The 27,963-nt window shown below is 40.2% G+C and overlaps 2 protein-coding genes and 1 non-coding gene across 3 annotated transcripts; 1 reads left to right on the forward strand and 2 right to left on the reverse strand.

The window, feature by feature from the left end:
* Nucleotides 1-4,731: 4,731 nt before the first annotated feature.
* On the reverse strand, nucleotides 4,732-13,887 carry LOC137294695 (rab proteins geranylgeranyltransferase component A 2-like). Its single transcript, XM_067825773.1, has 3 exons — nucleotides 13,499-13,887; nucleotides 9,793-11,618; nucleotides 4,732-5,106 (listed from the first exon to the last, which is right to left on the reverse strand). The coding sequence occupies exons 1-2, from the start codon at nucleotides 13,685-13,687 to the stop codon at nucleotides 9,804-9,806; spliced, it is 2,004 nt and encodes a 667-aa protein (XP_067681874.1). The 5' UTR covers nucleotides 13,688-13,887; the 3' UTR covers nucleotides 4,732-5,106; nucleotides 9,793-9,803.
* A 247-nt stretch (nucleotides 13,888-14,134) lies between these two features.
* On the forward strand, nucleotides 14,135-14,206 carry Trnae-cuc (transfer RNA glutamic acid (anticodon CUC)). The gene has a single exon. It is a non-coding gene; the product is annotated as a tRNA-Glu (tRNA).
* Nucleotides 14,207-19,776: 5,570 nt separating this feature from the next.
* On the reverse strand, nucleotides 19,777-24,552 carry LOC137281253 (uncharacterized). Its single transcript, XM_067812402.1, has 2 exons — nucleotides 24,452-24,552; nucleotides 19,777-22,847 (listed from the first exon to the last, which is right to left on the reverse strand). Exon 2 carries the CDS (start codon nucleotides 22,831-22,833, stop codon nucleotides 21,226-21,228), a length of 1,608 nt encoding a protein of 535 aa, XP_067668503.1. The 5' UTR covers nucleotides 22,834-22,847; nucleotides 24,452-24,552; the 3' UTR covers nucleotides 19,777-21,225.
* Between the last annotated feature and the right edge of the window lie 3,411 nt (nucleotides 24,553-27,963).

The raw sequence follows: 27,963 nt of genomic DNA on the forward strand, positions 1-27,963 counted from the left end.
ATATTCCAGCCATATGGCGGTGGTCTGTTACTAATTGAGTCTGGACCAGACAATCCAGTGACCAACAACATGAGCATCAATCTGTACAATTGGGAACCGATGACGTGTCAACCAAGTCAGCGAGTCTGACCACCTGATCCCGTTAGTCTCCTCTTACGACAAGCCTTGTCACTTTTATGGCAAGCATGGGTTGCTGAAGGCCTATTCTAGACCGGACCTTCACGGGTCCTATTAGTAATCCTGTATGATATAATATGAACAGCAGAGAAATGCAAGTTTTGAAAAAATAAAATCCTATGTTAGTGCTCATGCTTATGTCTTTTATGAAAAAACTTGACAAAAGGTCAAAAGTTCGGCAAACCACCAATACTATCTAAGCATAAAGCTTTACATTGGTTTACATTGAAAAATTGGTTTGCTATGCATATGGTTTTGCTGTGCAGTATATGAATAGTAACAATAAATCATTGTTTGTGAGTTACGACTCGGCTTGTCGTAAGAGGAGACTAACGGGATCAGGTGGTCAGACTCGCTGACTTGGTTGACACATGTCATCAGTTCCAAATTACGCAGATCGATGCTCATGTTGTTGATCACTGGATTGTCCGGTCCAGACTCGATTACAGACCGCTGCCATATAGCTGTAATATTGCTGAGTGCGGCATAAAACTAAAACTCACTCACTCACTCAATTGTGAGTTAGGTTCAATGCCACTTTGAAGATTATTCCAGTTAGATTGTGGCATATTAATATTTGTTGAAAGAGTGAAGTAGGAAGTGGTTCAGATGTCAGACACATCTCTGATGGCAGGGATTCAAAGCAACTGTTTTCTTGGGTAAGTATAAACTTATAGTTGGATCATCCACATCTATACAACTGTCAGCTAATTTGGTCTATGTTTTTAAAGAGTTGTGGGTGGGCATGTGAGCGAGTTTAGTTTTAAGCCTCTCATGGGGTTAAGGAGAGATACAACAGACACAATAATTAAATTTCATGGACAAACTATTGTGTTTCTCCAATTTAATAGACATTATAAATACTATGCACATGGCTGTTTAATTCAGAACATATACAGTATTTAAACAGTTTAACCTAGTTAAATTTATGTTACCAGAAATTATTATTTGGATCTTGTGGATAAAATCAAATGTTACTTTTGGCATTGGATCTTATAATGATTCTCTCATGATTTATCATAGAACGTAAACATCACTCTTAACATAAAAATTATGTACAACACACAATAGGGATGAAACAATACACTGGTGACTTTTCACTTGATAAGATACACAATGTTTTTCCTGTATTGATACAAGACAATACATTTGTTATAATACTTTAAGCGCAACTGATTCAACTGACATTTCTGTCAGTCAGACATTAATGTTTCAAGTTCACCGATAAGAGTATCTTCTGCGAATGCATTACTGCAGCTACCACTTCCTGCAGAACATACTCTGAAACTTTTTCAGTCCAAACTTAATGCAAATATGCATACCGTGACTTTTTCATATTATGACCTATGTATAATGGCACCCATCGTAACCCTGACAGGAAAATATATTCAAATTGTTTATTGGAGGTCATGGTAAAAGTAAACAACAGAGAGACAACTATGAGCAGTAAGTGTGGGATCTCCATTGTCATCAAGGTTGAATACTGGCATTATCTTAAAACTTTGTTTTAGCAAGTCTGTATTTGCAGGCATTGCAGGTCGATTATGAACTGTGATATAGCTGAAATACTGCTTACCATATTATCAAGCCTAAGTACCAAAGCTACATTCACCATAATTGAAGTTCACCAAACCTAACCTTGCCAAGCCTAACTGTTGGGGTAGTACCATTAGCCATGGATTCAATGATGTCACAAGGGGAATCCCCATCTGGCCCATGTGTTAAAATAGGTCACACTTCATCAAGCAAGCAGTATACTTGTCTGGATACTTTCCATTCCCAATTTGCCAGATGCGCTGCAATTGGTAGATTGCTTTTGAACTGGTTACATGCTGGAGAAAACACATTACAATAGGTGGACGCCATCCGTGCCATACCAGGGTAATTCCCACCTTTTTCCCCTTTGAGTTTTGAATTGCTGTCGCTGACAGTGGAATGCTGATAGTGTGTGTACTGATGATTGTCGCTGTGAATGCTTTAAGAAAAAATATTGACAGACACATGTGGTATGTATGCCACTGTTATCTTAAAATGAGTGTAACACACTGAATTTAAAATAACTGTATGAAAACTTCCCCAAATCAGTTATTTTCATTTACCATGACCCGTGTATTGAAAATGTCAAAAATATCATCCATTTGGCGTAAGTTCTCCAGACCAATTTTCTTTCTTGTTTCACGAATCTGCCTGCCGTATTTTTTCAAGAATAAGAAAAATAAATAAATAAATAAATTTTTTCTCCCTCCTGTCTTTGGGTTTTCCGAGGACAAACATCCATTAAACAAGAAATAAAATTGGTCTGGCCTAAGCCTAAAATATCTCATCTATTTTTTTTTTGTAGCATTCTTACCTCCTATACTGTAACACTACTGGGGGTACAAATGCTACAAGTAACAAGATCTTAGGCTTAATAATCATATTACATTACTCCCAGTCACAACATTCCGCCATGTTGTCCGAGAGTAGGATTGACCAAACTGATCTCCGCAATGTACTCAGGCATTCAGTACATAACTTTATTCGAATGCCAAGTTTACTTGCCCTCGATCTGTACTTTTTTTCCATATTCTTGTTCAGTATGTGTTTGGAACAGCAATGATGAAATGAGTTTGAAGGGCATGTCCATTTACACAGTCTATGAAGGGCTGTTAACATTATGGCATTGTTTCTTATGTGTTTCTTTCGTCAAGTGATAATAATCACAATCATTCCTGACATTGATGGTTTGGTTCATTTAACAAATAAGACAATTATATTTACTCTTGTGTTGTGTCTTATTTTTTAAACAGATAAATAATAGTAACAGAAAAATAGTATACCAATTAATTATTATAGAAAACAATTCTTATGTAGCTATGGCTCTGCATTTACAGATCTTAAAAGATGGACTGTCCCTACAATCGTGAATTGGATGTTCTGTTGGTAAAACACCTAGCGGCAGAACATAACCATAAGGCATCTGAGGCTATAGTCAAGTGCTATCCACAGGTACACTATTCTTAACATGGTAAAGTGTCATGCCTGGTTTTGTACCTCCAAATCTGGTGATGTGAAATGTGAAGAATTTCTAAGACACCATGTATTGTTCAGCTTTTGTTGTATTATTGACATGGTCAGTTCACGGATTTTATTCCTGCTTCTGTGACTTTACAAACTGAGTTGCCTCCCTTCCACTATTAGGTTGTAATTTTGGTGTATTTTTAGTGGTATGAGTTTGGTTAAAATTTATCTCCCTTCACAGAAAAGCACATGGCAGCAAAGGATGAAAACTTCATCAGTTTCAGCAATTATACAGTAGAACACGGATATAACGAACTCCAAGGGACCAAGGGATTTAGTTCGCTATATCCGTTGTTCGTTATTCACGTTTGACCACCATATTGGCTTATAGAGATGAAGAGACACGTATATACATGGGCTACATATTTTTATCTTGCACAGGAATATCAAAGCCTCCCTTAGATGTGAGATGAGAGCGAACTGAAGATCTGTGTATCAGTCAAGCTTTTAAACATGATGTGTTTCTTTTGTTAATTAATTAATGACTATCAAACAATGTTGATTCACCGCCGAGGTTAAACAATGTTGATTCACCGCCCACAAGGTTGATGTATACTGCTAAGTCGCTGAGTTGACACTGAGCTGACACTGAGTGAGTTCGCTACTCACATCGTTAATTGGGCTTGGGGTCAGGAAATCAGTTCGCTATAACCGTTAATTCGCTACTCACGAGTTCGTTATTCACGTATAATTTTAATGATATTATAAAGGGACCATTGACGGGACTTTTAAATTTGTTCGCTATATCCGTTTGTTCGCTATATCCGTTTGTTCGCTATATCCGTGTTCGCTATATCCATGTTCTACTGTAGTTTATTTATGGCCATCACCTAAAAGTAAGTTGTGCTGAATATTCTCAGGTCGTGTAAACCATATCTAGTCAATATTCATACTTTATTCATTGTTTTATATGTAGTTTTCAAATTGTTTGAGGTTGCAATTTTATTCCATAATGTTTGAATATTGATTGGCCTACTAGTATTTGGGATTGGGATAGGTTACATTAGGTTATTGCGTTTCTAGGGGGATATTTCTTAGAATTGGTTTATATTATGACTAACAATAATGTTGAAAACATGTAAGATCCAGTTTAGTGAAATTTATTTCTCAATTTAACATCTTTGTGCATCACTACAAGCCTTAATTGTGGTTGTCTGTATATTGCAGCTTATACCTGTACATTCCTCAAATGTACATGTGTTGGTTAACTAGCTGTCTATAATAAAATGCCTACAAGCTGCTTATACCTCATTCGTTTTCTATTTTGTCCACAGCAAAGATTCAATGAAGAAAAAAGAATGGCCATTAAGAGGTTAGATATCAACATCCTTCTTCCGAAAGTAGGGACATACTTGGCATCTCTTTATGGTAAACACTCAAATGCCACAGACATTCAAAATGTTAAGAACAGAGGAGACTGAGAGTATACAAGGCTAACAAATGTTTTCAATATCATACTAGAGGACGATGGAGAAGTGATTATAGCAACAGCTGTGAACAAAGATAACACCATTTAATTCATTTCCCTGCAGTCATGACTACTACAAAGGTAAACGATGCAAAGCATCCAGAGGCACTTATACTTGACACAGCATACAAAGTCCACAACAAACGTATGCACTGACATCTCTAATAGTGGTTGATGGCCATGGTTGTGGTCAAGTTGTAGCCCATGGACTGATGTCCTCAGAGAAGAAGGATTTGACGACTCGGTTTGTGGATTTGTTCGAAGTAAACCATGCCATCAACTCTGCAGAGACTGAAGACATTCTTCTCGACAAAGAGTTTAGTGAAACTGGTGCCACGAAGGAGGCCGTGCCAAGTGTTGCTGTCCAGCCCTACATCTGGCACTGTACTATGAAAAGGTGCCTAAATCAAAGAGATAGATGAACAGAATATGACTGAAATTAGAAAAATCCTGCAAGAAATCACTTACACAAATTCACTGGAAACAGATGATAAATCAAAGGAGAAATGGAAGATGGGATCAATGCTAAACCAGATGGGCCTTTTACATCTGCCAAACACTGTCCAATTTTGGCTATAAAACTACAAATTATCTTGAAAGTTTCCCCAAAAAAACTGAAGGGGAGTTTTTTTAATAATATTGGTGTCTGAAGTTCATGTATGGATTCAGTGCATTTACACACAAGATTAAATATTTATGAGAAGATACTTGTTTGTTACAAACACATTGTTCTGTCAGTATCAATGCATGCGCATGTACAAATATACTGAAAATAAAACTGGAACACGTGTTGAATGAACTTTGTGTTAAATTGTATTTATAGATTTATAAATCTGCAGCATAAATAGTCCTGTAAAAATCAATTCCTTCATAATCCTGGTGACTAATACTTGATATGTATCAAATTATGTTGATCAACATGTGAAGGACAGATCTGATGTTTCAGTCTTAACTAAAAACCAGAAACTAAAAATAGGGAGTGCAGGATTCAATTGACAGTATGTTTTTGTTAGGAGGGGTAAGTCCCTAACAAGATTTTCCCATGTATATGTAAAGTAAATTGGTTTGGGACTAACATGACCATCATGAGAAGTGAGCAAGACTTTACGAGAGGAAGCCATATTGGTTCCTTGGGGAATGTTGGTGTCCGGTGCAAGGGCGAATCACCAGTGAGATTGGAATAAAGATTTATCAGTGGTAGCAGAGTGTGGTTAGGGAAAAATGGTACAGAAAATGTTGTTACTGCATACAGTGTCTATGAAACATGGAAACTGGAAGTAGGGGTTTGGCAACTGTTCACAGAGCTACCAGATGAAAAGAAGGGACTGGTGCTAGTTCAAGTGCTGAAAGGTATGGCAAAAGAGACAAATTCCAGTTGATGAATTGAATAAGAAGGATGGATTGGACAAATGTCTAAAAGTGTTGGATAGACAGGGCTTTCTCAGAAGTCTCATGGGGAAAACTGAGTCAGTGACTGTTGTAACAAGTGGTACTGCTAGTAGCATTTGTGGTGTGTATCTTTACGTCAGCACTTTGTGTGTGTCCATGTTATGCTATGTGAGAAGTAAAAACGTGCTCTGCAATCTCATGTCTTTTGTGACTGATTATTAGTGTTTACATTTGCCAGTGGCAAAACAAACATTTAAAACAACTGTGAGTGAGTGATTTCATCAATATCTATGAAAGAAAGTACAAAAATTGTGTCAAATATGACATGCAGTTACTTGCTTTCTGGGACTCCATGATTTGTCATCTTTTTTAGGAGAATTGCTGAATGTTCCAAAGTGAAGGTAGACAGGTTTTTCTGACATGTATCACAGCAAACAAACGGTGGTAAAAAGACAGGCTCCAAAATGATTGAAGACAGTGAACTGTGTGTGTTGATTTGGAGGAATGCAGCTGGAATGGTTGTCAACTTTTACAGTGTGAATCATGTTTTCACTAAAGGCTTACCTTTGAGCTAGATACTTTTATTTAGCAAATTGGAGAAGCAGGGCATGATGTAACACCAACTTATGGCTTGTTCTCTACAAAACTTATAAAGGCCAGCTTAATGAAGTAGACAGGAAACTTAAAAGTTATCAAAGAAATATCTTGTCGACACAAAATGATTTGTTAATCTTACTGCAGCAACATGAGGTCATCGGTCTGTGCTCAGACTTGCGATTGTGATCCAGATGACCATGTGATGGTGTACTACAATATGTGTATGACACACAAGAGGATGACTTATCAGACACGTTTCAGAGAGAAGTGAATAATGATAGCGAGAATTACTGAATCATAAACTAAACTCTTACATACTCAAATTTGTTATGTCCATCAACAGGTTTTTCCTCTGTTTCATGCTATCATGTTTGCAACAAGAGTGATGTAATGATAATGACATTACATGCAAGTGCGAGAAAAAGTATGGCCGATTAATTTCTGACCATCCGTCAGATCTGCCGATGACATTTTTGGCATGTGCCCTATTAATATTCAGTCTCCTTCTGCATCTGGTTACGTGAGACCCTGTGAGATTGCGCGTGAGGAATCGGCTTCAGTGCGAGTTTGGACATCCGCAGAGGTAGCAGCTCATTAACAAGCTTAATTGGAATTTCGTATTTACTTGCTAATTTGAGTGTTTTTACAGTTTTGGGAGCCTACAAATAGTATTTGGACTCAGTCACGTGTTTGCTACCAGTAGAATCTCTTCAAACAAGTTTGTGAGTGTTGGAACTGTGTTTTAAAACTTTGGACTCGGTCATGGCAGGCAGGGAGGGTGCCGCCATCTTGGATAAACTCCATAGTGAGTGAGTTGTTGGGACAGTCCATATTTGACCAAAAGCAGGAGACAGGGCAATCAACAGGTCCCAATACAAGTGTTAACGAAGGAGGTTACACAGTTTCAAAGGAAACAGTTCCAATCAGTCAGTCAGTTGACACTGAGACACATATTAGTGCTCTCAGTCCCGATATGGCAGCGACTGAAACTGATGACCAGGGGATTCCTCGATCTACCCCGACCACAAGTGGGCAAGCCCGTGGGGAACACAATGCCATCTTGTTATGTCTATACGAGATGCAAGACAGTTCAAAGACAATTTGAAGCCCTCAACTCAGTGCTCAATATGGTACAAGACTTGCGGCATCAAATATTTTATGAAGAAGACGAAGCCATGGAAAGCCTTGACAAGACAGAGAGTGTGTCTAAAATAGCAGCAGCACTGACTATTCACCACACGTGGCGGGACAAGCAGAAGGGGTGGAAGAGGGGTCAACTGAGCCACCTTGCGAGCACCAGGCAGTAGAGTGCGTAGTTACCTCCCTGTTGGAGGGCACTGAAAGCAATATGGCCACGTCCATCACTGAAAAAGGAAGTGTTACCCCGATTGCCCTTCTGAGCAAGATCGTGGACTCGTTCAAACTCGCAGAGAAAACGATACCTGCAGTGGATAAAGGTATGACAGATCTTATCAATGGGCTTATGAGTAGCAAGCTTGACGACAAAAGAAAAACAGAGATCTTTGATAAGCATTTGAAGGCTAAGAGAAGTAAGAGGTCTTCCCTTTCCACGTCAGCAAGCAACAGTTGACATGTTGACCTATTGATGATCTCCAAAAAACACACCACACATTATTTTTGGGTAAACAACAGCAAAAGGTTGAATCTCTGACACATTTTTTTTGTATTCCCTCAGTGGACTAAATGACAGTCTATCCGAAAAATGCAGCCACTGTACCTGACTGTGACCTGGCCCTGAAACACCAATTTGCAGAGAATGAAAGGGAGGGTTGGCATGGGAGAGAACTTAAACAGCTTGCTCGTCAGTCACCAAAGATTATCCTCTTCCAGCTTTGGAGGAGGCTTGAAGCTGTCATTTAGAAGAAAGGTCATTTAGAAGAAGCATATCAGCCGATATGAGCAATCAAGAGGAGCTCAAACTCATGAGAAGAGGTGAATCCCTTGTGAATGTTGTGCACTTGGAGGAATCATATTTCTACTTTGAAGACTGAGTTTTCGCGCATGCGCATCGCACATAGTCCCTCAGTACTCCATAGGTCGGTGGAATTATAACCAAAACATCAACTTACATGTTAGTCTTGTTTAATTATGTAATTCATCAGTATGTTTTCACTGCAAACAGACTATAGTTAAAGTCTCAATGGGTGGCATGGAAACAAACTGTTTGTTGGATACAGGGTCAGTGGTAACTAGGGTTAGAGAAGATTTCTTGTCTGTTTCTTCAAGTCACATGGTACCGAACTATTTCTAAAAGTGATGGCTCATGCTTAAGGTCTGGAGATACCATATATTGTTTATACTGAACTGGACTTTGAGGCACTGGGAAGAACTATTACTAGGAGAGGAATCTTGGAAGTTGACAACAGCTATAACATGGGAAACAAGGCTGCAGACGAGCAGGTGCTCTGTATTGTTGGTGTATGAAAACATACACCGTGGTGAAATTGATACCTAAAGATACATAAAGGCGTTATGAATGTGGATGTGACATACAAGTCACAGAAGAAGTAGGTGGATCTTTATCATGTGCCAGTAGGACTGCTGATTCTTTCAGGGTGAGAATGGTTCTGCAACTTACAACTTCACTTGCCTAAAATACATAGCCTTGGTGACTCTTTTGACAAGATTGACACACAACCTCTTAAATGGTTACACTAGCAGTTTAATTCATGGGTCATAGCTAGCACTGTAGAGAGACAGAAAAGTGTATTTGTACATTTTAGGGTTATCTGTATATGTGTTGTGAGGGTGGCTTGGGGTGGCATGCATGGGGATATTAGATATTATTCATAGAAATCATATATTGTTGTTTATTTAGATCAGTAAGTTTACATTCCTGTGTGCTTGTCCCATTATACAAACAGATGACTTGTTGGTTTTTTTTATCATGGTGCTAACCCATGCTAAAGAAGAGGATTGCTATAGTGATGATTTGTGACCTAATTCAGTGCATGGGGATTCCCCTTGTCACATCATTAGCATAGGTAGCCTCTCAAATTCAGGAAGGCGACCTGATCTCTATGGAAGATTACATAGTTAATAGTGACCGTGTCATCAGTTAGGTTTGGCTAATTACTCACCCCTATTTTAATTAACTAACATTGGTCTGTTCCAGCTTATTGCACAAGTCCAGATCAGTTTGACTACTGTCATGTTCCTCCTTCACCTGGACACCTGACTCAGCTTTCTCATCATCTTCTGTGGCAACCTTTTTCACATGACTCAAAATCTCCCCAGACTTTTTGTTCACTTTATCCTCTTCTTTTGATTTCATCTCGCCCTCTTCTTCGGTCTTCTTCTTCTCAGACCCAGTACCTGCTTCAGCCTCTTCCTCAGATTTGGGTTTCTCATCTGCATCTTCAAATGCATTCTCTGTTCCCTCACCTACCCTCGTCTCTGCGTCATCCACATAGATGATGTCTTCAGGATTGGGAGGTTTAGGAAGGAACTCTTCATCAGGACAAATTTTCTCCCATATTTTCCTGGCATGAAGGACAATATCATCCATATCTATTTCTGTCCCTGGCCCTGGCAGAAGGTAGACATTTGATGGAGTTGTACTTGAAGGTGTCACGTCCGACTGATCATCCTGGCTGAAGAAGAGTGACCACAAGATGCACGGTTTTTCATCCGTCTGCTCTGACCCAAAGAAGTTGTTGATGGCTGGCAAAATATCAGCTTCAGGGTCACCACTTCCTGTACGAGTTACATGAACAACAAACGAATCCCTTGAGCAAACCATCGATGATGGGGGTAGTTCCAAAATGGTGATTGGTCGACCTGGATCATCTTCCGGAAGAAGGTGTAGCATAGACAGTTCTTGGTTTTCTGATGTCAGAACAGACTTGTTAGTAATCAAAATGGCACGAGAGATTTTGGAATCAGAAGCTTTGTCCTTCAGTGTATCAGGAATGTAGGATGGCCCAAGAATAAGATGCTTGCAATCGATTCTCTGACCCTCTGTGGTGTGTACTGCACAGCACTTGTTGGCCTGGTCTGTTATGATATGAGTGGCTGACATATGCAGGCAGTACACGCCACCAAACACAGCACATAGACGACAGAAACCTTGTGGTATTTCTCCGCTTCCATACAATGGAAACAAGAATGCTGTGTTTCCATAACGACCAAGAGACTGTAGAAAGTGCTTAGTTTTCTTCAATCCTTCCTCTGTTGTTGTTGCCTCTGTTGCCATAGCAATGGAATGATAAACAAAGTGATGAGTGTTTGGCGTCAGTTTCTTGAAATTCAAAAATTCAGAAAAGGGTTTTTCAGCAAAGTCTTGATACTCATCAGCATGTTTTTCATATTCGGCACAGAAAGTGAGAAATTTCATAAGCAACCGCTTCTCTAGCATCGACACCTTCTTGCTACTGAAAACGTCAGCTCGCGAACATGGCACTTTTTCTAACTGACCGTTAAGGAGTGTGAGCATTCGACTGACAGTCCTGAACTCACAATATTTTGCAACATCAGAAACAATCAGCAATTCCACCATCTGTCCGCTGCAGTACAAAACTTTAGGTGCAAGGTCGAGGTTGAATCTGCGCCAGTTTTCCTTTATATCATTTGCTGTCCAGATTTTCTGAACTGGCTTGGATTCTTCCTTCTCAACTTGCTCCTGTTCTTTAGATGTTTCCAATGGCTCTTCTTCTGTTTTATCATCAAACTGTCCTTCAACTTCCATATCAGACTGAGGAAGTTGTTCTGGTGAAGTATTGGTTTCTTGACTACTGCCAGACTCAGCTGCAACAATCTCCTCTGGGGTGTCAATTTCTTCAGCAACATGATATTGCACTTTGATTTTGTTTGTATCTGTTGGAATGCCTGGCAACAAAATGACCCTCTCACCATCTTTCAGCTCTGGTGATTTCTTGTCCTGCTTTTCATTTTCCTGCTCAGCGGCCTGAAGGAATAAAACAGTCATTCATATATATATTCATCTATTTCACACAAAAAAAATCAAGTGTTTCCTTCAAAATTAGTGTTGATGACATTGTATTGGTGAAAATGTAGCTGCTTGCCACATCCAGGAATGTTTTCACCCTGCAAGAGAGTGTAATGATTATGTGGCTTCCTACTTATACATTGCCTATCACTAGCAGACGACCGATGTTGCGGAATTCCGCTCACTATTTTGGGATTATATGGGCAACAGAAGTGGTGTTAACAATCTCCGGTAAATAATATTATAATTTGGTTTTGACATAACTTAAGTTTTGGATTTCAGTTGTGAATAAAACTTCTCACAACAGCAATAGGAGATCTGCCCCAGTGATGAAACTGTTTGTGCTCTCCAATCGTGCACATACTCCCCAGTATAGCGCTAACAATGCAAATTGTCGAAATCTCCAGACCATCAAATTCAGCTTGCTTTATGACAGTTTGTAGAAACATACAAAATTACGAAGTGATATATTCTATGAAATATAATTTGGTCCTACTTGTGACAGCCCTACATAGCCCTAAACCTTAACAAATTTACAAAAGTTACAGGATCACTGTAATTATGGATAACAAATATATTAAAGTGATATCAGATATCATGAAAGTATCGGTGATATATTCTACAAACAAAAGTATGGGAACATCCTAACATAGTTCTAGTAGTTCTATATAAACTTCTGATAGTTCTATATAAACTTAAACATGGTGAGGTCATTAATATTCTAAGGTAAATCACTAAATGCAACGTTGTGTGTGCCTAATGGGCACCTTAAATGACTTATTAGAACATGCAGCGAAGCAACTGATTCAATATTCGTTGAGTTTGAGTGGCATGAAACATTGTCAAAAACAGCAAAACACACAGGAGCTGGAACACACAACCGCCGGGTTTGATTCAAACAATCAAACACAACAGCCTAGCGCTTGTGGAAGACAGACTTCTCATACAGCTTGTGGCAACAGGGTACTGGTAGTTGGGAATTGGTTTTGATGGGCTTGGTGCTCAACATATCGGTTATCTGTCCTAGATGTTTTTTCTAGGTCTTCCAGAGTGAGGTCTGTCCTGTACTATACCAGTGGCTTTGAATCTGTTCCTCAGACTATGAATGACAGAGGGGGACACCTGAAGACAGTGAGCAAAGCTTTTTATGAATTCACCATCCTGTAACCATGCAGAAGCCCTCCTGTCATGGGCACTTTCTGGTCTATGCTGTGGCATTGTGAAGAAGTTGGGAAGCTTCTATACTGTCTGTATCTTCTTTTAAAGGAAACGGCACAAGCTGCATGGGTAGTCTTGTCTCCCACATGCACAAGGCTATTATGGTTGTTTTTATGCCGGTGTGTTTCAGCACCCTTCTTTTTGTTGTTTTGGATGGAAATAGTTCCTCCCGTTCCCCCCTTCCAAATAATATTATAAATGCGGTGCGATTATAGAATAGGTTAATTAGCAATTTCCAAACTCCTTCACTATGTCAAGACCATTCTCATGCACCACTTCAAATTTATTTGATAATATCATTAAATCAGCCTATAGAAAATAGGTAGAATGGCCTATAATATCCCGTTTGGCCAAATATAGACCAATCAGTAGGTTCCCTAATCTGTTATATATGATTATCTAATGTTAGGGTGTTGCTTAGCTTAGAGGCGCGATGCGGTCCTATACAGTCAAGACATGACCCTGCATTGATACAGGGTCATGTCTTGACTGTATAGGACCGCATCGCGGCTCTCGGCTAGGTGTTCCTGTACTTTTTGTTTGTTGTATATTTATTTGCATTTTTTAAAACATCTTTAGATTAATATTTAAAACATGTGGTGGTTTACTATATATCTCACCTCATTCCGCACTTTCCATTTGTCAATTCCTCCAGTGTTAAACGATGCCCAGGTGTCACTGTAGAAATCATTCCTGTCGATGTGTAGGACCTTGTAACCATTACGTGAAAATGCTGCAGCAAGTATACTTTCGGGAAGTCCCGTTCCCAACACGACCACGTCAAACTCAGATGGGAGGTCAGAAGCCATTTTCGCAGACTTTACCCTTGGATGTGTACCTTGTCTAGTTGAAATATTCACGGGAACATGTCACAATGCACCATGTCACTTGACCGTCATTGTACGAAATTAGGATTTTGTGTCATCAAAACCGGAACTGAGACAGTTGTAATTTCGCCTTTCTGCTCTGACGCAGTGTTTGATCAATATGATTAACGCGGTCGAGGTCTGATTCGCCACTGTGCGGGGAGTTTTCGCGAGAACCCCCAACTTTAGGATTCGCTAAAGCATCAACAGTGTTACGAGTTGTATAAAGTTTACTTCAAGCATATTAAAATTCACTAATCAATTGTAAGCAATTTCTTACTTAAATCTGGAAGACATAATAACAGATTAAACAAAAACAAGAGAACAAACTGCGGTAAACTAGCTTATTCACTTTCTTCTTATAGTTACAAGTACACCTTCACCATCAGGTCCCAGGTGGTCTAGTGGTTAGGATTTGGCGCTCTCACCGCCACGGCCGGGGTTCGATTCCCCGTCTGGGAAGAATTTTTTCCCTGTTCTCTTACAATAGGAAATGATTCTAGCTATTTCGACAGCCACACAAAGCTGAATACCAACAGGGTTCAGCATTACGTAAATTCAATACATAAATAACGTTAGATCACACAAACCTACATTCAGTTTGCATAAAACTAGTAGATCTAATACCCGACTATGAGGACAACATGGCTTCTGGGAAACAGACAGTCGAAGGTGAAACAGACAGTCGAAGGTAAAGTCGACAGTCAAGTGGCTGCAGTTTCAGCAGGAAGACTATGTAGAGATGTAGATTATCCCTGGTTGCTGTTGACAGTGAGTATAAGCAGGAATACTCTACAACAGGTATAGGTCACTCGCTTGCTTTCTTTACCATTTGTACTAATTAACGTGTGCCTCGTCATGCTCCAACGCACACAGTGACATCGCTCATTCCCAGTGCAATTTCAGTTGTGTTTAACCAGGGAGACTATATAGAGTATATACATTGTAGATTATCCCTGGTTTAACAGAACTTCAGCCAGTTTATTGTATCAGTCGGAATTTTACAATGAATGAATTATAGTAAGAACTAAGAGCAAGACATATGTGAATGAATCAACGACATAAAGAAAAAGAATAAAAGAAAGAAGTACATATGTGAATGAATGAGTGAGTGAGTTTAGTTTTACGCCACACTCAGCAATATTCCAGCTATGTGGCGGCAATCTGTAAATAATCTAGTCTGGACCGGACAATCCAGTGACCAACAACATGAACGTCGATCTGCGCAATCGGGAACCGATGACATGTGTCAACCAAGTCAGCGAGCCTGACCACCCGATCCCGTTAGCCGCCTCTTACGACAAGCATTGTCGCCTTTTATGGCAAGCATGGGTTGCTGAAGGCCTATTCTACCCCGGGACCTTCACGGGTATGTGAATGAATGAAAGAATAAATTATGCACCACGGCCTTCCCTCCCAAAACATGTTAAAGAACCCAAACGTATCGCGAGAACACGTGTTAACAACAGCTGTCCTTTAAAAAACTCTACTTTGAAACATGTTTGTTTGCATTAATAATTAATTCAGATATCTTATTGCATGTGGGGAATGGAATGGACATTAACAAAATGTTAACTGACACTGTCAAACTGCCATCAAAAATAAAGTGTAAAACTCTCACAAAACGTTCTAAAACACCTTTCCAGTTTTGTCAAATAAGATCATCAAGAAAGAAAGAAGTTATGGAACTATAACCCTCAAGCATCATTGGCGAATCAGATCTGATCGGCAATATGTCATATTTTTCATACACCTCAAATACACCCTAACAATTTGTTTTAGATTATGGAACTATCACTATTACTTGCAAACACATTTCACCTGATAGTATATTCCCCTCATAAGAATTAAAGGTGTATGTGAAAGATGTATTTGAAGCAATAACTAGAAACACTCAAACAACGGCGTGTAGCATTTCAATGGCGGATCAGATCAGATTGACGATAAGTCAAATTTTTCACACACCTCAAATACACCCTAACACTCTTTTTTAGATTATGAAACTATCACTATTACTTACAAACACATTTCACACGATAGTATATTCCCCTCATATGAATTAAAGGTGTATGTGAAAGATGTTTTTGAGGAAGTAACTAGGAATACTAAAACAACGGCGTATAGTATTTCAGTGGTGAAATGTCATGTGTTTCACACATCTCAGTTACACTCTAACAATTTTAAGGCATAAAACTGTCACTATTACTTGCGAATACCTTTCAACTAAAGCTATGTTCTCCTAAAAATTAAACGAATGTGTGAAAGAAGTTTTTATCGGCACAATTTAGTCTATCTTCGCGGTGAATCGAGGATATAGAAGCCAGTGAGCTATAACTTACCGACCTGAAACTTTACTACAAATCTACTGTCCAAATACGGACACTAATACCACTTATTTGACTTACACTGAAGTGACAAACTAGTTAACCTGTATTATGCATGTAGGATTTCAGTTGTTAAAACACTCAGCGAACTTAATCGGCTGTTGAAAATAAACCGGGCTCAATCTTAAATACTACGCTGCCACCATATAGAATACACTGGCTAGTAACGACCCGAGACATACGTTCAGCGGCTTTTCGAGGAGTTTCTTCTCCCCCTTTTTATAGGCTCCCTGGTATAAGAGAGTATGAGTTTACGCCTCTTTAAGCATGATTCCAGCGGGCAGCACCAGAAATGGGCTTCACACCTCGTACACACCTCGTTTTAGCTATTAGGCTACGACACAGCCCCCGGACCAGATAACAGAGCATTTAACCAGAGACCACATACCGGTGGTCTCTGGTTTGACATGTTAATTTTTGAACCACGGCGTAGTGATCCGATGACTACAGAGTCACAGATCCTGACCATCCGCCATTCAGTCTCTTTCAGTAGCCGGGTGATATGTTTATGTTGCTATATACACGGTAACTGTGGTCTTTTCTGCGCTTTTCTCCACAGTGGGAATGTTTTCTTTGGTAGGTCTGTGGTCTCAGTATTTACACGCATTTGAAAAGTATAATGCAAATTTATTGCAGGAATCTGGCCAAATTGTCCACAAATATGGAATCCTTATTAATTATATCTTTGACAAAAGAAACCAATATCTACATGTTCATATGTCATCCTAGCATTGTCAAGCAGGACAAAAGACGACAGACGTACCCCATACCAAGTGCAGTTGAAATGAAACATCTTCTTTTCTTATTGTCTGTTCTCATATATGATTCAAAAGCAGTGTGTTCATTGTACAGTATATACAACTGTACCCATATATCTATTGTCACCCCATGAACTACGCGCCTAGGGCAGAGTCAACATAATTGCGAGCACGGGTATTTAGGTTGTCCGTCATTTCCCCCATACTTTCCGCTCCTGCCCACTCGCCTGAATTTAATTCAAACGTGAAATAGAAACGGTTTTCTTATTTCAGTTTCTTCGGCTACTGTGAAAACGAAATATATATCTCACATTTGCTGTCTGACAAAGATTATAAAGGCACATGCAAAGCCAGGTTATCACCTTTTTCACCTACATTTTGTTTGTTGTTTAACACCGCACTCAACAATATTCCAGCTAAAGAGGGGCGGTCTGTAAATAGTCTGGACCGAACAATCAAGTGATTAAGAGTATGATCATCGGTCTAAAACAATTATTTAATAAAACTGTTCCGCAGCGAAGCGACTAGTTAAAAACAATGAATTAAAGGCTTTTAACAAGTGATCTATAAAAACGTTTCAAAATTGAGGATGTCGTATTTATAGCTGTGAAGCCGTTTTGTCGAGACACAGGATTGATTGAGTAGGTTTTCACGCCGCAATAGTTTAGCAGTATTACAGCAGGGACGCCAGAAATGGACTTCACACATTAATACCCAGGAATCAAACCCGGCTTGATGAGCGAACTTTTTAACGATTAGGTTACCCACCTCCTTGTCGAGACATGGAAACATGCAATGCGTGAACCTGGCGAACGAAGCGTGAACTGAAAGCAAATTCCTCTATTCAGCTCGATCATCGATGTGAGAGCAGAGATCACATCTTATATGGTCACTGGTGCGAGCCTCTTTTAGCAATATTCCAGCATCATCACAACGTAGGACGCCAGTAATTGGCTTCACACATTGTACATGTGGGGAAACGAACCCTGGTCTTCCTCGTGACGAGTGAGCACTTTAACCACTCTGTTACCCCGCCGCCAGTATCGACGAGTGAAGTTTGGATGGTGTAGTTGGAAACGCTGGACTCATCTTTGTCGGAAAATTCCACCTATCAAAGAGTATACCAATTTAGAACATGCGACTATCAATAACACCAATATTCTTCGGAAGCATGGACCTGTGCGAATCAAAACCCTTGCAGAAAAGGAGATGGTGCTAACTTTAGGGTTTGCCTACAGATGATATATGTGGCTGAATCGGCATTGTGTAAACATAAGAGCAAATAGACTCTTATGGTGTGCCTATTTTGTTGGACTTTAAGCATCGTTAACTCACAACGAAAATGATTGAAATTTTAAATCATTTCACGAAATGACTGGTTTCCCTAACTGAATGTAAGATACATATGTGACATTTTGATTGTACGTATCTGGCAGAACAATAGCGGATGACAAAGCCCAGCCATGACGTTCACGATAGCTCAACAATGGATGCTTCGTTTGACAATAAAACAGCACCTGTATCGAGCGTACAATATCTACATTTAACATTTTCTCTCATGGAGAGAAATTACAGCATTGGTAGTGATGGATGGGACATTTGTTTGAGCAGTTGCGTGAAAACCATAGAAAGCGAAGCAGGTAAATTATCACTTACCGTTTGTCAATACTTTGTGCATGCAAGGCTGAAACTGATATGTCCATATCCTTTATACTTGGCGAGCGTCATTTTCAGACGTAGCTGCATGCAAAATAAGTTTGGAGTGTTATTGGGTATCATGTTTCCGTTGTTTAAGCTGTTTTGTGATCTGGATTCAGATATAATTGTGTAGACTATGTTGTGAGAAAACGTTTATCAATATGCAAACAATATTTATGAGAAATGAAAAACAAGACAGGTTCACCGCAGACAGGAAACACGAGGTAAACCTCAACGACCCGGAAACCCTCGAAAACAATATCGATTGATGGGAATATAATATTTTCGGGAGGGTCGTGAATACAGATATTGTGTTTTATGGCAGTATTTTTATGTGTTTCATGTAGTCACAGCGATCTTAGGTTGGGTCGGTCTGTCTGTTTACAATAAATGCAGTAAAAAAATCGTGTTTTTATCATGCCTCTATCACAAAAGAGGAAACACACAGGTACCTTTGATTCTGCTTATTTTGAATGTTTAGGAGTGGGGTCAGGTGGAATGTGGTTTAACGTCGCACTTAAATATATTTCACGCATATTACGACGTGCACGCGTGTGTATGTGTGGCTGCTTGTACTAGCCCAGACTGAAGACTGTTCTATAGAGCTATCACACTGACATACCATGCTGCAATCAAACACGATTACCCCCTTATACACGCTATACTGACTACGAGCCGACAAGTGTTTGTTAATGTCAGGCGAGGACCAACAAGTACCATATCTTAACGTCTTTTGATATGACGCAAGAGGGTACTGAACCCGCGACCTTCCGCTCCAAGTGCGGACACTCTAACCACGTCACCACGGAAGTGGTCGGTTCAGAAGTGGCTGTGGGGAAATATGCATGTGGAAAAGGACATAGGATGTGTGTTAAGAGACATATTTATGTTGTCTTCTTTGGTATACGGGGAATAAGAACATATTCAGAGATTGTGATATCTACAACACAGACAGCATTGCAATCAAAAGCGACAGAGAACAACGAAACACAGGAGAAAACTTCAGAATACATTGACCCAGGTGTTACTGTCAAAACGACACATCACATATTAAAAGTCCTTTTTCAGTCTCTAATATATGATACTGTATTCACAAATGAAATTTAAGAAAGAGGAATGTTATTGCCTAGTGCTTAGATTTCATCATCCCAGCACTGATGTAGGGAAGAAGCAGCTGAATGAGCAGAAGGCGGAAATGGGAATTTTTTATTATTAATACAGTCGGTTTTGCGGTGAGAAACACGGAAATAAACAACGTTGCACTTAACGCGCACAATGAATGAGCATTGTACCTTATATCTTTAATTAGAAATATACAATGCTTGTGTAAATACCAGTGAGGCAAACAGCAAATATTCTATTGTCATACAATACTATACTTGTCATTCATGTTTTGCTTATTGCTTGTTTGTTTTTAACACCGCTCTCTACAATATTCAATGACATCCATGAAACAGGTCAGGAAACCTGATAATCTGAACCCGATAGTCGTCCACCACAACGTGCATATGTTTCAACCGGGCCACGTCATGGACCGTCAAGAGTGAGTGAGTGAGGTTTACACCGCCCTTTTCAATATTCCAGAACACCAGAAATGGACTTCACACATTGTACCCATGAGGGGAATCGCGCCTGCGTCTTCGGCGTGACGAACGAAAGCATTTACCACTAGGCTATCCTCCGTCTCTAAAGACTACCATCGACCAACATACTCTCACATCGTGTTATTTCGTCCTTAGACTCATCACTTATTGTCACAGGTTTGGCTCTGCAAGCTTATTAAGGCGCCACAGTGTTCGGTAGCTCTTCAAGGGTCCGATGATTTTGTGTTCGAATCGCAGCTCTGGCCCAATGAAACCAAGATCTTTCCTTGACTCGCAGTTTCATCAAAACAGTGAACACCTGTGACCTCTGTGTATCGTCGCACCGTGTTCATGTTAAAAGTAGATAAAATAAAACTATTTATTAAATGAAACTACGAACAGCTTTCAGCTGGGAGGCATGGTACAGTAACATATCTGTAACGTGGCAACATATCCTTCGGGAATGTATAAAATGACTTTCAATGTTGTTTTTTCTTCCAGTACACGTGCTTCACAATACATTTACTCCAGAACCATTCCTGTTTTCACCGACAGGAAAAATATATTCCTGCAAGTATGTTATGTTTTGTCATGTTATAGCTTAACACTTTAGGGATGTATAAGACTTCGTCGCCAACAGCCCAACAGACTGACAGAATCACAACCAACTCCATTCTGACTGTGATATACCACACCAGAATACGAACATGACAAAGACAATCCTTCTTGATGTTATTTAACCCATTTGGGATCTTTCACACCAAATACAAAGTTCATCAGCAAAGTGTTTTTATGACAAGCAGACTAAGCTCCGAGTTGCCAAAGGTGAACAAATCCAAAATGAAAGCAAAAAGAAACCTTGAATCTGACTGTCATTGGTCTGCATGTCAATATCTTATGGATACCAAGGGTCGGACGGTTATCATGACATTATGTGTGTGGGACTCCGTGATCTGTTTTGAAAATACTTTTATGTGTTTCCGAAATGTAAACAAGTTTGGAAAATACATTGTGGTTCTCAGTTCCTGACTATTGGGGAACCAACAGGTTCAGGGAAATCATACTATAGGCAGAATGTCGGTTTTCATCTTGACCGATACAGGTAAGGCGTGGACCGCTGACCCTTTCATGCCACAGAGTTGCCACACCTTCCACGCCGACAGACGGCGCAGTGATCGAATCACGTGACATTTCTTGCCCAGCTCCTCCCTAACATATTTGACGTACGGTTTCACCTGTTCGGATAAATTACGCGAATGTTCGTTTTTGAATATCTTTGAAGCCTCTCTAATTGACGTGGGTGACATGTATGTACAAATGTTCAACATTGTATCCACCTCCTGTTTGTATTTATGTTGCGTGTCTACCACCTGGCACTTAGCCAGTTTCTCAAACAGCATGTCAAGGTAGCTGTTCACTGCGTACTTTCCATTGACCATTTCGTTGGGGTCAGCTCCATGGCGGAGCATGCATTTCATTATAGCCGCGTCAACTCCGATTACAACACTGCATTTAGCATATTGATGAAGAACCGTTCCCCGTAAACTGCTCTTGTTTCCCCCGACCCTCCCAATCTGATTAGCATGGGCGCGGTACTGACCCAGAATGTCAGCACATTCTTCCACAAACTTGGGAAGGGTGCGTGACTCCAAAACCGAAGCGAAGACCTCAACTGTCTCTAACAAACAGTGTAGAGCTGACGAGAAGGCGAGTCTCCCGGCAATTGGCTTAACCCCACGTTTGACTTGACCCGCTTCGTCCTTGACCTCATCAAAGCACGGGTCAGCTCCCTTGCGAAGCAGGAGCTTCATGCATTGGATGTAGTACTGGGTGTTGTCGTGGTCTTGGATACAGAAAGCATTGCTCAACAAGCTATACAAAGGATACGTTCTTGGAGGCCTGCATTCTTTTACAGAGTGCCCGTGACTGATGAGAACGGATGTCATCTTTGGGAGGAGCGAATGCCCTCCTTTGGAAAAAGTCCGACTGTAGGAATAGAGGACGTGATAAAAGTTCATCTGTTTGAAGAGAGACGAAGTTGGAATGTCCTGCTTCAGTAGAATATCAAGACAGTCGGGTCTAGCGTATTGTAGGGAAACCTCTATACCACACTTGATGTCCGTCTCAGATGGGTTTTGTTTCAAAATAAGTTCCAGTGACAGCGGCGAGTTTGCAAGACAGGCGAGACTTACATCGTCTTTGGAGGTAGCCTGCGGGTATATTTTGATTACACACATGTTCAGAATTGTGCGCACACATTCAATGTGGTCATATTCGGCAGCAATGTCAAGAGGGGTTTTCATTCTTTCATCAACGTCGTTATTTTGACCTGGTATCACATACTTTCCGGACATCAACCGGAAGTCGTCAGGCCGGAACTGCAAAATTATGCCAAGGACTGTTCGGAAACCCAATCTAGCAGCGAGGTGTGCGTATGGATTTATTTTTGGTTCATGGGGATGTGTAAAGTAACCCTCCGAGAGCATTAGCTGCAGAGCCTCGGGGCTGTTGAGCAGGATCGCATGATGGAGGGCGTCCAGTCCATTGTCGTCTGCCCAACTACGGAAGGCGCTTGCTTTTGGCACAAGAAGGTACTGCTTCAGTTTTGGACCATCCATGCCTTTTTTGACAGCATCTAAGAAGTCTTTCACATTAACGTCAACCATGGTTTACTTTAAACCTGTGGGAAAATAATGTAGTGTTATTATCATAAAGCTAACTTGGATATTTTCCGAGAATTCTTTTATCAAAAGGAAACATATATTGCGAAACCAACGTTCATGTCAGTTGTTTCCTCAATATGCTTAGGAATTTCGCATGGCATTTTAAAGTTGTTTGCTGTTTAACGCCTCAACCATCCTAAACAATGACGACGGTCGGTAAATATTATATTGAGTCTTGACCAGACAATCCAGCGATTGAAATTACAAGCATCGATCTGAGTAGTGAGATAGGATGACATACATTAATCTAGACAGCGAATCGAATCGGCCATTGCGTCAGTCGGGCCTAACACAAACATCGGTTGCTCACATTTGTGACCTGGAAACTTCACACGTGCAATTATCGTGAACGCGTTCGAACTGTTTTTAAGGCGTACATGATAACAATCCCCACGTGACCTTTTACCCGTTTGATGTGGTCTTATCAACAAAATTCACGTTTGAGAATGAACTCGGGTGAATATGTCCAGAAATATATAACTTGTGAGACGACTGTAACGGCTTTCTAGAACAAAATTGTGAGAGTGGTTTGTTTCACGCCGCTTAGCTGAATAGTTGTGTTTCTATGTAAACACCATACCCAGGCCTGTGTGTTTCACCTAAAACGTACCACCAATCAACCAACAAGTCGTAGTCTGTTTCATTTATGGCACCCTTTGACCCCATGCCTCTTAAGATCCAACTACTTCTTATAGCAAGTTATGTTATTGATATACTGTACATGGTATGTAAACTCCAAATTACACGTCGGGTAAACTTGCTTTGTCGTGGCCAAGACCGGCTCCGTGCAGCGGAGTACATTCACTCACATTAAGTGGAACTTAAGAGGACCGATCAAACAAATGTTAATTGGAAGTCGACGCTGGACCAAACTGCAGTTATCATATGATAATTTGGTCGATCATCAGGAAACTAAATAAATATATCGATCTCTGAATTTTCTAAACCGGATGTCATACATCACAATGTAAACCAGAAATTCATGTGAAATGAACACGTTATGCATTCATTTTTAATCAAAATATGTCATCAAAATCACTCGTTTGTATGTAATACAAGTGTGATGTCATCTGCATAAATAAGTACATAAAACTGCCCAAAGCGCCAATACCGACCCTGAATCCAGTCATAAAATGCACAGGTATTTTTTTACAAATTCCTCTTTACACCTGAACTTTAATATAAGACCGATTAATAGCGATGCTAAAACACCAATGAAATCATGTATTTTGTAGTCTGCTGTGTACAAAATTGTTACAGTCGACAGCGTCCACATTGTTGGACAGCCTTGTTGTAAAAGCGGTCCTTTGTCACCACAAAGGCTGGGTTCGAACCCTCATATGGTTTCCCTTGCCTTGGTAAGTCACGCGTGTGTGTAACGTGAATGTACGGTGATGCGCGGTATGCCTTCATTACGTCACGCTGCATTCATTTCTGCATGAATTGCTAAGCGATACACAAAATATACCATATGAGAATGCTTAATTACCACGTGTTAACATCTGGCAATATATGCCACATAAATGATGCATGGTTTTAAAAAAACATTACCAAACCATACCTGGACGACTGGAGCTTTCTAGCAGGATCCGTCTATCAGGCGCAGGGCTTTACCAATGACACAATACGTCAGTGTCTGTGACGGCGACTCGCGATACAACCAACGCCAGCGACGGGATACGTTGGAAGTGAAAATGATATTACCGATGGCTGACCCGGGGTTGTCTACATGACAACGAATAAATACTCCCGCCGGTTGGCCAATGGAAGGTTTGTGTACTTGCCTCGTCGATTGATTATTCTGTACTGATAACTCGTTGACGAGTATAGGGGAGTTCACAGAAAAGTAAACATTCAAAGTGTGCAACACTCATGGTAAAGGCTACATGTTATCGCCGCAACCGTTTGTTGAATAACTCTCCATTTGCTGATTAACGTCCTTCTTATAAGATATATAACACAATAACTGTAAATATGGACATAAAGAGAGTACAGCTGCAATGTTCCCTAGCTCACCTTTACGTTTACGCATCTGTGATAATAACTTTTAGCTCATGAAATAATAGAATTGTAAAGGATGTTTGGTTTTTAAGACAGCACTCACTAATATTCCATATATATGACTGATACCATGAGCATCCATCTACGCAACTGCGAAACGATGACATGCATCAACCAAGTGAACAGAGCCTGACCACCGTATCTCATATGTAACCTTTTACGACAAGCATTGGTTGCTGAAGACAAATTCTAACAAGGATCTTCACGTGAGTCAAGCATAGGTTGCTGAGGACAAATTCTAACAAGGATCTTCACGGGAGTCAAGCATAGGTTGCTGAAGACCAATTCTAACGAGGATCTTCACGGGAGTCAAGCATAGGTTCCTGAAGACCAATTCTAACGAGGATCTTCACGGGAGTCAAGCATAGGTTCCTGAAGACCAATTCTAACGAGGGTCTTCACGGGTGTCAAGCATAGGTTGCTGAAGACCAATTCTAACGAGGATCTTCACGGGAGTCAAGCAAAGGTTGCTGAAGACCAATTCTAACGAGGGTCTTCACGGGTGTCAAGCATAGGTTGCTGAAGACCAATTCTAACGAGGATCTTCACGGGAGTCAAGCATAGGTTGCTGAAGACAGTCTAACGAGGATCTTCACGGGAGTCAAGCATAGGTTGCTGAAGACAAATTCTAACGAGGATCTTCACGGGAGTCAAGCAAAGGTTGCTGAAGACCAGTTCTAACGAGGGTCTTCACGGGAGTCAAGCATAGGTTGCTGAAGACCAATTCTAACGAGGATCTTCACGGGAGTCAAGCATAGGTTGCTGAAGATCAATTCTAACAAGGATCTTCACGGGAGTCAAGCATAGGTTGCTGAAGACAAATTCCAACAAGGATCTTCATGGGAGTCAAGCATGGGTTCCTGAAGACAAATTCTAACGAGGGTCTTCACGGGAGTCATGCATAGGTTGCTGAAGACAAATTCTAACGAGGATCTTCACGGGAGTCAAGCATAGGTTGCTGAAGACAAATTCTAACGAGGATCTTCATGGGAGTCAAGCATAGGTTGCTGAAGACAAATTCTAACGAGGGTCTTCACGGGAGTGACGCATAGGTTGCTGAAGACAAATTCTTACAAGGATCTTCACAAGAGACAAGTATGGGTTGCTGACGACCAGTTCTAACGAGAGGTCACATATACACTTGATGAAAGTAATGGAAACGAAGAAGTAGGATCTCGTTGCTTTCACCTGTTCGCTGCTTTCACGCACGTGTCCAAGTCGTCTTGTAGCATGCCCGACTAATGTCGGTTTTCTCTCTTAATGCTCACGTCCACAATTTCAGAAATACAGTGCCACAGTTTCGACGTGAATACCCCGGCCAGTCATAAAATCGCTTTTGTTGGGCTGTGTCCCATCCGAGAATCGATACCATACCCTGAGAGTCAGACACCTAATTGCCAGTGCATGAAGTCAGCCGCTAAACCCGCTCAGTTTGGAAGCCGCGATGGCTGAGCGGGTACGTAAAAATATTCAATCGTTTATCACTCCTGCCTTAATTCCCCTTTCGTCGCCAATAGCTGTAACATTAGGGATGCGCCGTTAAACAACAGTGTATTTTATGTAATGAGTGCAGCGGTAGAATTTCCTGAAAAACATGTATTCCACTGGTAAACACATATAAGATGATCCACGACCTGACAAATGACCCCAATTTGCATACTTGGGAACGCCCCACAGAACGATCCACTTGAAACAAGAGGGAGACAGGTTGTCTGATAAATATCGAGAAGTTCATTTTCCCCGTGCGTTTCACGCATGAATTGTTATAGCACATTCGATTTGGGAACAGGTACAATCCCAACGAATTGAATCAACACAATATACTGAGCAAATATGTTTAGGACACCGATCCATTTCACGAAGCAAATGACATTTTCCTGTTGTTGTTTTTTTTTGTAACAAAATTGTTGAATATCTAAAATGCTTGTCAATGCCCCAATCATCTATTTGTCTTCGTCTTAACTAAAGGTTAGCATGGAATATCAGTATCTTATGCCTGAAATTGCAGTCTTATCATTCGAAGGAATATGCGGTGTTGTTTTAATGGGTAAAGTTGACTTTTCGTCTGCTAAGTATTAAATAGATAACTACATAGAATTAATTGTGTTTTATTTAACTTTTTAATATGTTAAAAGTTATCTGTTACTGAATGGTGGTGGCTAAATCAGAGTAGCAAGGGGAAAATATTTTTATCCCATAATTTTGTTCCTATTTCTCTGTACGGGCTGATTTTCGTCCATAATTCCGCTGGTGATCGACCGGTTATACATGTCTTGGAAATGTATATAACCGGTTCCAGAGAAATGGTTAGTATTCAAACAATATTTCCAAATTTCTGTCATATTTTTATTATGGTCACCAAAATTGTGTACAGAAAACTGAAAATACCTTTTGACATTGATAAGTCAGTGAGAAATATCTTTGTACACAAATTTTCCGGTTTGGGGATTACTCAGAACCAGACTCTGTAGATTTATCAGTGACTAAATAAATATAAAATACAGACAACTCACCAAAGATTACTCTTTTTTTATGACACAGTATGGGAACAGTAAAAACCTGATATAGTATGTGTCAATTATTATACATGACACAAAAATGCTGGAAAATTAGGTGGACTTACTGATTTATGCTTTAATTATCACTCTGAATCAGTCTCGGTGTCTGAATCGCTTGCAAGTCCTAAGTCAATCACTAGTCTGTCAATTTCCTTTTCTACTGCGATTTCGCGTTGCCAGTAACCATCTACAATTGTTTTAACATGTTTACAACATGCCGACCTTATTTTTGCACCGATTGCAGACATCCTTTCATTTATGGCAACTCTGAAGGAACTTTTTGTGAACTGCAAGTTTTGTGAAGAGATATAATTTTTCACATTTGCCCAAATTAACTCAATAGTTCTGCGTGGTATGGAGGGAGACGTAGTACATCATGACCATGTTGCTTCAACATCGTGTTTACTCTGTAGACAGGGCCCGATTTGTTGGATTTTGCAAGTAACAATAGTTC

This window comes from Haliotis asinina, chromosome 1 (genome assembly GCF_037392515.1).
Source record: "Haliotis asinina isolate JCU_RB_2024 chromosome 1, JCU_Hal_asi_v2, whole genome shotgun sequence".
Taxonomy (NCBI): domain Eukaryota; kingdom Metazoa; phylum Mollusca; class Gastropoda; order Lepetellida; family Haliotidae; genus Haliotis; species Haliotis asinina.